Source organism: Melanaphis sacchari, unplaced genomic scaffold, assembly GCF_002803265.2.
Source record: "Melanaphis sacchari strain LSU unplaced genomic scaffold, SCAv2.0 Contig55_pilon_pilon, whole genome shotgun sequence".
Lineage (NCBI taxonomy): Eukaryota > Metazoa > Arthropoda > Insecta > Hemiptera > Aphididae > Melanaphis > Melanaphis sacchari.
In genome coordinates, this window is record NW_020271389.1 from 1,151,784 (window position 1) to 1,164,026 (window position 12,243).

General features: G+C 24.7%; 1 protein-coding gene across 1 annotated transcript in view; it reads right to left on the reverse strand.

The window, feature by feature from the left end:
• LOC112599839 (suppressor of Mek1-like) overlaps positions 1-12,243 on the reverse strand; it is a 13,789-nt gene that overhangs the window by 477 nt on the left and 1,069 nt on the right. The window contains exons 3-4 of the mRNA XM_025346911.1: positions 644-745; positions 235-338 (exon numbers count right to left, since the gene is read on the reverse strand). Of these exons, the coding sequence (XP_025202696.1) occupies positions 235-338; positions 644-745 (206 nt within the window). The remainder of the gene's footprint in view (positions 1-234; positions 339-643; positions 746-12,243) is intronic.

A 12,243-nucleotide genomic window follows, 5' to 3' on the forward strand; every position in this document is an offset into this window, starting at 1 on the left:
TTCTTCTTCTTCTTCTTCTTCTTCTTCTTCTTCTTCTTCTTCTTCTTTTACTGTTTCAACTTTGTCTCCATTGTTATTTAATTTATTTGTAATCAATTTTAACATATCTTGTGTAATTCCTTGACTCTGTCCCAAATTTTTAAAATAATTAAACGATTTTTTTATTGATGATACTACTGGTGAAGCACATTTTTTTAATAAATGTCCATATAAATTTAATCTATTAGTTAATACATATTTTTCCCCATTAATCATAGTTTCTGTTGGTAGTGCTACAGTTACAGGATTATTAACGGGAGATACGCCAGTACCAAAACGAGGTAAAAACCTTGATATTCCTGAAAAATTCATACATTTTAATTAAAAAATAATTAATATTAAACAAATAGTTAGTATATTAAATGGATACTAAACTATTTAAAAATGTATATTAAAACTATAATTATTTCAACCTTTAGCAGCTTATTTTATCCACATATGGAGTATATGATAATATAGTATAACATAAAATTTCGTAGACAACTAAAATACATTATAAAAATGTGACGAATTAAAATATAATCTATAACATATAAGTAATACATTTTTAAGTTATTTAAAAATGTATAATATTTAATATTATTTTGTTTATATTATTATTTACCATTATCCAGCCGACCTTTCTGAGGTATCGATGACATTTTTAACTTTGAATTTTCAGATTGTGCGATTAATTGATTTAACAGATCAGGATTTTTTTGAAGAGCTGAAAAAGTAAAATATTTTAAATGTAACGAAGTAAGTATACATTTGTATACACACACATTTTTCTACTATCTAAAAGATATCGTAATTATCTACTATATATTATATTATATTTGTACTTAATAGAGAGAGAAGGTTCGGGATCGGATTCTTCCTATTAAAATTGCAACGTTAAAAAATGTTTTCATACCATTGAATTAGTACAAAAATTGTATTAAATTATGATGAGAAATTTACTATAATTGTAAATGATCATAGCTTGCCACATAATAAATATTAAAATATCAAAACAATACATTCACGGGATATTAGATGATATATTTAATTTTTAATTTAATAATAAGTCAACTCATTTAATTTAATATCAAAAATAACAGTTAAAAAAAATGATTCTCTAAACGGAAAATTAACGTAAAAGTAGAGACGTAAGACGAAATTAATACAACGGGTAAAAAATATTGATCTGAGTTTTTACACAGATCGTATCTTCTAACAAATTAATACAATTAAACCATTATACGTATATATATCTACCTACTAAAATTTATCATTAGATATCAGTGTTGCAATAGATGCTTTTTTTAACGATTATTTTTCGAGTAAGTAAATACAAAACACTGTTATAATATTTTCTAAAATATTACTCACTCAATAAGTTGTCATTTATTACATACATTTGCTAGCTTTTTATCTACATATAAAATTTTTATCCGTCATGTATTAGTTATGAAGTAAACTATGAATATGTACATTGTACAGTTATTGTATGTAAAGGTTGGATAAAAAATAAAAAAATAAAAATAACAGAAGTAATTATTAAGAATTAAATCTCTCTCTCCTCTTTTAATAAATATAATTACTAAATATGCCTATAGTATATTATATTTAATAGAAAATAGTAACAATAAAACCGTTTTTAATTGCTATTATCACCACATATAAATAACATAAGTAATTAAAATTTTTTGAATTATAATTTATAAGCTGAAATCAATAATCAGTAAAATAACTATATCTGTTTTAAAATTTTACCTCTGGTTATTTGTTTGTAATTTCCTTCTGGTACTTTTAATGTAATAGGTACAGATTGAAGTGATTGGATGCTTGTAAAAAGAATTATATAATTTATGTCTAAAAACAAAACAATTTATAATAATAAACAAATAAGTACATTTATTCTAAAGTTATAATAAAATAGGTATTTTAACTACGTTATCCACCATAACCAATATATTATTGGTCACAACAATTTTTTTTTTTTAGTCAATTATTCTATTAATTCTATATTTTAAACTAATTTTTATATGAATTAAAGTTTATTTTTCTGCAATATAAATCATTATTATTACGTTGGTTGTAATATTATAATAAATATTGAGTATAGTATTGTTTTAGAAAATGTTTAGAACCTATTTGTTCTTTAAATAATAATTTAGTTGTACACGATATAATAATTTACGACGCCAATTGTAAATCATAATATACCAAAATGTAAAACTAATTTATGATTAAAGTATTTTTTAAATATTGACACATAAACAATAACTGAGTAACCTTTAAAATATTTCAATATTTGTACTATATAAAGTTATATTTTTCAAACTCGAACATTATAAATATTATAATGTATAGTTGCATGCTTTCTCTTGATAAATTACGAAATGTGGTTTCGTGTTATATTATTGTGTGAATAAAAAATATAACAAACATTTACATATATTTTGATGACATGTAATAAGCATAACAGCTGATATATTCTTATCTTGTAAACTGTATAATATTATGTAAATGATAAATTATTTTACTTACTCAGCAGAGAGAAACATTGTAGTAACGGGCAGGTTAATGTCCATAATATTGTTAAATAAATTATTTTGATTGACGAGCACGTCATTGCAACAAGTATGTATTTACTGTGTTTGGATACAAGTGTAACATTTAACCGAAAAAGTTGCAATTATTATTATTAATAATATCGAATGTTGTTTAACGCAAAAAATATGATTACCATAAGTTTGGGTTAAATTTGCGAAATGTTTTATTTGTTATAAAATGCATTGTCGTAGCGCTATTAATGAAAAGTGACGATTGCAGATGTGTATATAGTTGTTACGTAAATGTTCACATGAAATAGATCATTATGCCTTCACACAATACTATTTAAAAGTATTAAATTGGTTATACATTATATTAATTGTTTTTATAGACATTAGATGAAATAATATGAACATTAAATTGTATTCAGACGTAGATGTAAGTTAAGCTAACATTATTATTATTATTAATCACTATTTTTATATATGACATATTTTTTAAATGACTTCGGAACCGATTCGTTTTTGGTATAAAAACTTTACTTACAGAAAATCTCTCACAACTCATGAAATATTTATATTTTAATAATTTAATTTAATTTAAAAGATTAAGGTTGTATGTAGGTCAGATTAAACTTAGATTTTAAAAATTCTATTTTTAGAAGTATTATAAACGAACATGTATCATTATTCATTACACACTTTGAGTATTTTGAATTTATTTTTTTTGGAATTATTAAAATTACTTTAAAATTTGATGATTAATATAATCTAATCAAATATTTTTTTTTTTAAATTTAATATAAAATATGATTAAAATTCGACTATTCTGCGAGGTTATGATAAAAGTCGTCATATCACGTTACTATAAATCGCCTAAATTGTTTGTTAATTAATAAATAGCTGGAAAGCCAACACCAACTGGAAACTATCTTAAATTAAATGAAGCGGAAAATATAAATAAAAGCTTATAGACGATGGTAGTGCACTTAAAAAAAAAATTTTTAATTGTATCCTTGATGATAGGAAACCTGAAGGGATTATTTTTTTTGTGACACGTGAATACAATGTTAAAAAGAAAATAATTTAATTTCTCTGATCCCGTAAAATATAGGTACCGTTGACATCAATCTACGATATTTAACTTAATTTCATGAATTAAGAAGATAACTAAGATTCTTAGTTCGTGCTAAATTTATCTCTTAACCGTTTATAATATATACTGCTGTCGCATAATTTTTTGGTAAATTATTTATCCATATTTAAAGGAATAATTAATATTAATTGTAAATTAAACCCAATGACCACTTTTTCCAAGGGTTATTATTTATAACCAATAATAATAATAATAATAAAAAAAACAAATTGAATACGAATACCTACATGAAATATAAATATACATTTATGTCATATAACTAATAAAGTAGCTGTGGTGTGATTTGGTATTGTTATTATTCGTATTTCGCTACAACGATAATATTCTTCTTATAACTCGTGCCTCGTGGTTAACCGTTAGCATACTCGTATGCATATTATATATTGCTGTTATTTGTCTAATCCTCATCTACTGTTATAATTTAGTTTTAAATTACAAACATACTATAAATCACACCATATAATTTTGCGTATTGGTAAGATTCGAATATTATTATAACGATTTGGCGTTGAATTCGTTGAGAGATTCAAACAATATGTATTATTTTACATTATTGATCCAACGTTATCCACAGAACCGATGTGCCTTAACAGTGTCTAATGCATCAACTACCGCCATCATTTATCTAGTTCTCGTTAGAAGCATACATTTATTATTTTAAATGCAAACACAACATTTACATTTTAGTTTATTTACATTATTACTCCACTTTATTATTTAGTAATGAAAATCGTTGGCTGTGTCAAAGAACATCGGCAAAATAAATATTTACCTTCAAAACCGACACGATTATATAGCTAACACACAATTCGTCAAGTTCACGTATAAGTAAACAACGTATATAATGTATATTATTATATTGAGCTTGTGAGTTAAACTGTTGAAAACATTTTGAAAGGTATTACCTCTAAAAGTACAAATTATAATTAACGATAAATTTAAAAATAAAATTTGTACGAATGAAAATAGATATTATTATATTGGACAAGCGTCTCGTTTAGCTAATTTCGGTTAGATCCAATTTTAAATAGTATTATTATTTTTATGACATTTCGTTGTTAATTTTAAAGTGTCGATAAATTATTGCGTTAAAAGTTAAAATTATACGATTCTGAGTGGAGCATCGCGATAATTTATTTTATTTTCAAACTTTATTAATATTTCATAAATAATAATAATAATAATATCTATTGCTTTTTCAAGTTTTAACAAACCTATAACTTTTTTTTAAACTGACTATACCAATACCAGCTCAAATATATTATCTTTTAGTTGATACTGGCCTGTATTCTTAGGAAACTTTTAAAATTACAAGAACGCCGACAATTAATTTTTGAGTAAATATTATTGAAACGTATATATTTTTTTAAGATTTAATAAGTATCCGAGATTCTTAAATATGATTACTGTAATATTGTATTGAAATATATAATCTTAATACCTAAAACGTTAAACCTAACTCAGCATGGCTTAATCAGCTGCGTTCGAGTTATTATTTTATTATTGATTTTCACTAGGAAGCAAACAATGAAAATTCATAAATTGTAACAATAATCTCGGGTAACACAATATATTTATTCAAAGACGGTCAAGATTTAATCTGAAATTATCTCATTCTCATTTCATCATTTAATCATAACTTTGAAAGCGCTATTGATAAAATAGAATAAATTATCTATCTCAAGTAGATTTAAATATTCAGCAACTCGTGTAATTAATCACTATTCATAGTAATAAAATTGTAACCGTCAGTTAATAAAATTATTTTTAAGTTTACCTATTGAAATTGTGTTTAAATGGCATACCTATAAATTAACCATGTCACATAATGTTGAAATCAACCATATAAAATTTACCATAATTATAATAAATCTTACTATAATAATTATTATTATAGTTAATTATTAACTATATTCATTTATATACAGAATAGGCGATTTGTGCGTTTTCCCCTTGTCATTTCACACTCTGGAAAAATGGTTTTTCAGTCGAGACTCAGTCACAACGGCTCACCCTGTACAACGTAAATTACGTGATTTCTCAGTAACATGCGCATTGCCACTACGTTTTCATACTACTTTACGGACAATGAGCGCATATCATTATAACCGAATAAACAAATTGATTGGACCGAAAATGTCATTACTCATTACCCGTGTGTAAGCCAGATACGATAAAATATATCTAACTACAACATTATTCCCACAATATTGATCTATCGTTTATGTTACGAAAATTTTATTGCGGTAAAAATTAAAAAAAATTTAAAATATTGAACAATTGAATACGAGAATATTTTATTATATCGGTTAATATAAATAACGAGATACTAAGATTATGGCGTATGTATATTTTTATAGACAATAAGTGATATCAAACACTATATCTATCTTATTCAATATAATCAGCACATTTTGAAAATATTAATTGGTCGATTTAACTTAACTGCAGATTCAGTGCCACTGTTTAAACATAAAAATGTAATGGACAACAAATAATCAGGACATAAAAATACAAAATTAATTTACTAATTAAGTATTATATAATATTTGAACACACTGATTCACTGATAAAAATTAGTGCTAAAATACTAAAAAGCTTTGTGGAGTTTAAATAATTTATTATGTATCAAAATAGAAGTATCTAAGTCAAAGGGTTGATACAAAAACCAAAGAAATTCTCTTTAAAAAAAAAATGCGTTTATCGTTAAATAAAATAAAAGAAAAAAAATACACAAGTTAGGTAGTGAAACAACCATTGTTAGCATAGTAAAATATAATTAGTATAGTATTTATAGTAAATTGACTTTTCTGGTTTTATTTTTATTTTTTTTTTTTTTTTTGGTAAAAGAATTAAATATACCTAAATATGTTCAGACTTATCCGAATCAGATATGTATAATTTTTTATGTAAACAATAATGGTCATAATATTGGCACGAAAGTAAATTTAAGTACCTAGTATAAAAATTACCTACATTAATACAACTTGGCTAATAGCAAATATAGTTTTGTTTTATTTAAAATATTTAAAATAATATATAGATGACTAAAAGGGCTAATAATAATAAAATATGTAAAATCCAGGAATATTAAAATTCATTTTCCAATTGTTTTTGTTCACGTTTATTTGCCATAATTGATAAACAATTTATAGATAATTTCAATTTCACTTTCTTCGGATAATCGTCTCACATATTTTAATTAATCACATCTGATCGCCAATCAAATTTAAATGAAGGCGCCATCATTCTTTCGTCACACTATATTTTATGTAACCTTTTCTATAAGCAACAAGTCGATTGCACTGTCCATTTTTTTTTTCAATCTTTAAATATTTCATCGTTAAAATTATGATAATATAGCTTTTAAAGTGGTAAAATTATAGTTTATATGAAACGTATATTTTTATATTTTTTTAAATATTTGAAAAATAATGGATGAATAAATGTATACATTTTTTCGACAAAAAAAAAATTGAGATAGGTAATTAAGTAAAAAATAGCAATAAGCAGCTGTGTGTATCGTTGTAGTTAATTTACCAATATTAATGTTAATTGCTTTAAGTATTATAGGTGTGTAATTAGAGTTACAAACATAATGCTGATAAAATGTGTACACGATTTTTCTTTTTATACATTCTTAGGTTTCTATTTTATTTTTAAATGAAAAATATAAAAATTTCATTTTAAATATAAGTAAATTAAAATGTATTTTTAAACATCAACTTTAATATTTAAATGATAATTTTTATTTTTGAATAAAAACTAACTAAGGGCGTTAACATTATATATATATATATATTTAAATTGTTTCAGTATGTGTTTAGATTCTATTGTATTTGAAATAAAAAACTTAAAATGAAATATTTTACAAAAGTAGCCAATAGTTTAATGAATGGTTAGTTAAAAAGTTGGTTGTAAAAATACAATTTGTTAACGTTTAAGTAATTCAAACTTTTAGAATAGGTATCACAATTATTGACAATTTTATGATTATACAAAAAATGTTATTCATAATATTTATTAAAATGGAGTACAACGAGTACATAGATTAATATCTATATAGTCGAGTCATGTGATACGATGATATGTAAACAAAAAAATGTAATTACCTAAAACATAATGTATTAGTGTAATGAGAGTTCAATAGATACCATATGTTGCTTCTGAAATTATATAAAATTCTAAAACTATTATCTTTATGATATTATTTCCATTTCGCATTATATTTGTTGTACAATCTTTCGTTTTTTTTCTGTTTGTAGTCCATTTAATAGGTTTGCAATTTTTTTTGCATTCGATATACTTTTAATAACAACTACGAGTTTTTATTTGTTTTTTTAAATAAAGAATATTGAGTTATTAATTATATTCTTAAAAAAGGCATATCATTAATTTGTATTAAAAAAAATATTGTAATATTTTGAAGCAAAAATTTAATGTTTAAATTTTGCATCATATATTAGTTGAAGTATTTAAGTGAAATTTGTAAAATAAAATATCTTGAGCAGAAAAAAATGTGTTAACATAAAAATAAAAATTATATTATTATAAAAATGTTCTTATATAATTTGTATGTATAATTTTGTCTTTAAGTCGGTATAGAAAACAAAGATTAAATACATTAATTTAACTGTAACGTGTATTAATGATTACAGTGTACCTAAATCAATCATTAAATTAATTGATCCACTAAGTAATTTAGAGTAGAAAAAAGATGTTGTCATTTCAAAAACAGAATTTTGTATCAGCACATGAAATTACTGAAATAGCACATAGCACAAAAAGAATATCAATTCATTTTTAAAAATAGTCTTTTAATGTTATTAAGAATTCCAAGTATTCGAATTTGAATAAATTAATTTAAAAAAAAAAATTAGTGTGAGCATGCTTGCTGAATCACCATGTAACATGTAGGTATACATGTTAGCAATTAAAAGATAATCAAATTTCATTGAAATTATGTTTTCTTGAAATACTTCAACATTAAGAATATTATGATTATATGAATCGATTATAAAGAACGGAATTATATCGGCAATCTGAGCAAACCAATTCATAATAATCATATTACATTTGAATAAACTAGTAGGAATTCGAATATTGATACAATAGAATAGCAATGAATACTAATAATACTTTTATAGAATATTATATGTTTGAAACTAATGTCTTTAGTTTTATTTCATCTTTTTTTTTTTTTTTATCACGACGATAAATGGATAAAAGAAAACTTAAAAAAAGTCAAATTGGCTATTTAACGGCAATAATTTCTAGTTACATAAGACTAACATTTTTTTGTTATTATTTGCCATCATTATCTATGGATTATAGTCCAGTGTATATTGTTTGAATTATTTATTGGTATCTATTGACTATTACAGTGTCTTACTTAATCAATTAAAATTAGATAGGTACACAAAATACTTTAAATATTACAAAATATATTAATTCGTGATTTCTAATAGCATGTACTTATTATGTTAAACGTATTCAGAGTTAAGACGTCAACAATTCGTATGTTTATGATTAATTTCAACTTTTGAGAATGATTTGGTCACTACAGTTAATCAAAGTGAATAAAACTACGTTAAACCGGTGCATTAATTATCGTAATAACCTTATAAATATTTTATTGAAAAATACATTTTAATCAAAATACAATATTTAAATATTTATAAATTAGCAACATTTGTTATATATAGTAAACATAATATAAACAGTTAAAAATAATTGTTTTTTTTATTAACTAGTTTTTATTATCAATTATAAAGTTGGTACTTTTGGAACATGTAACATCCCAGAATTTTGCGACATAATTTATCAGCTGTATTATGTAATTTCCCTGACTTCCACCACATGTCACAGTGTAGAGTATTACTCTGTGAAAAAAAAGCAATTGTTTATCTAGTCACCGTTATCGTCGCTTGTGAGCAACCTGTTATCCCATAAAAAATGTAATTAAGTCCCTCACACAACGACACCTAAGTCCCTGGCTTCTATGACGTTTTCGCCGAACGGCTCAACGGCCTGAACCATCGTCCAAGACGCTGTGCTTTTTATTTTTTTCGAGACCTCCGACTTACGGAAAACTTGTCAAGTCAAGCCTACTCTGTAAAAATATCACACCTCGTGGTCGACCGTATACGTACATTATTTATTTTTTTCAATCAACATTTTTCTATTTCTCTAACCAATATGGACTAGACACACTACTGTATGCCCGAGGCGGGCAAAGTCGAAGACTTCGGCATTAGACATTTAAAGCCGTCTCGTCAAGTATACAATATCCCTAAAACCCCTCTTCTTTCTTTTTATTGTTATTATTGGCAACTCCAAATATCAGATTAATTTATTGTTATATATCACATTCCTTGTTTAACTCTTTCTGGAGCTGTGGCGTGGCGTTGAGGGTGTCGATAACCCCGTGCAGGTATGTAGTTTATTGTAAAACACCCGGGAGACTCATATGTATATGAAGTAGGTCCCCCTCCCCCAAATTAATTTGATTAATCGAAAAACAAGTCAATATTTTGCAAATTAATTTTAAATGACTGAAAATTAATTTTCAGAATTTGCAAATAAGTCATTAAAATATCAAAGCTAAAATGGAGTCGATAATCTGCGATGCCGTGTCCGCGGAGTCTTGAGGAGTTATCCATCAATATAAAATGCTATAAAATGGCTTGAAGAACTAAATACTCGTCTGTGATTTTTATTGCTATTAGTATTGATGTTATTATAATTTACTATACCTACTATAACCTACCATACTAACATTTTATATATTTTATTACTTGTTTTTAAATAGTTGACTAGTTATCTTAATTATCATATTTATTTATTTGTTTTAATTTTACTAACTTTATCTATAACATTTCTCACGTTATCTAAAGTCGAATATGTCATATGCAAATAATAATAATACTGATCAATCTTATTTTATATTCCAAATATTATTTACTATAACATTTTTATTTGCCGTGTGCTCTTTTTTTAAAATGATATATCACATATTTTGATAATTTAAGTTACGATTTCTCTGCAACGTGAAATCACTGTGACTCCTACAGAACACTCACAATATAATTCACAGTTAAACTGTCGTCCTGTGCGAATGTGTTTTTCTTTTTTATGTAATTTTATGATTTTTAATTTTGAAAAAAACGCATCGTCAAATAATGCTAAACAATAATAAAATTATATGGAACTGTTAAAAGAGGAAGAAGAAGAAGATAATCAATTGTTAATGCACAAAAGAAATAAAAGAAGGAAACCTATCTGTGAGGATTTTATTCTCTGAAACGAAAAAAATAAACTTTTTAAACGTGTTGTCATTGGCGTTCAACGCTATACAGTGGTCCTAGGACCTGTAGTGTCGTCGTCAGACGCCGCGTCGAATGTTCTAGACGCAGCGATGAACGTGTATAAAAAAATCGGGCACTTTCAAAATATATAGGTTCAATAGTATTGTGTATTTAACCGTACCTAAATAAATGTCACATCTCCTTATATTTCAACATTTATATTATCATATTTCAAAACACTTGTACAACACTTGTGGGTTCTTCCGACGTGTCCTGAGGGACATTACGCAGTACGGATTACAGGTCACCACGTAAGTGTTCTCCTTTAGTAGTGGGTGCGCAGTAAGCCCCTAAAAGGGCCGAACCTTCACAAACATTATCACAAGGTATGAAAATAGTACATATTATCGTTCCCGGAATAAATATAAACTTTGGAATGGATGATTATTATTTTATTTTTTTTAATAATAGACAAAATATTCAAAATATTACAATATTTAATAAACCACAAATTATGTATTTGAGAAATAATATAAATATATTATAATTTATAAAAGGATATGTAAAATCTATTGTTTTAATTTTGTTCTTTTTATTTTTTATTACGAGAAGTTATAACTTTTTTTTGTTAAACGTTTGTTTTAATTATCTATTTTTAAATTAGTTTATTATTATACATTTATATTGGTTATAGTAATTGAATACCATGAATTTTTCGATAATTTTGTGAACTATATCGAGCATTTCTTTGAAAATTCCCTTCATATTACGTTCCTGGTTGCCAATTTAAACTATGTTGGAACTTAGTCATATCGTTGGTAATTGGTTAAAAGATTTATTAGTTTTATATGAAAATCCCCGTTCTAATTCATTGTTTTTACGTGAGCTTTTGTCAGTATTTTCAACGACTAGTAAAATTGATCTGAACTATTACATTTTTTTTTCAATTTTAAAAACGAATGTAAATAATTTTATTAAGTTAAATTTTCGTGAATAGTGACATCATTAAATTTATTATAAGCTTAAAAATTGTAATCATTTTGCAATACCTATTGTTATATCTTAGATAATGTTTTTATTTATTTTTATTTTATTACTTAAATAAATCATCTAAATTTTTCATTTTCTTTTTTGACTTATTTTTTTTTTCTTCTTCGCTACTGTCTTCATCACTGTCATCATCATCATCATCATCATCATCATCATCATCATCATCATCATC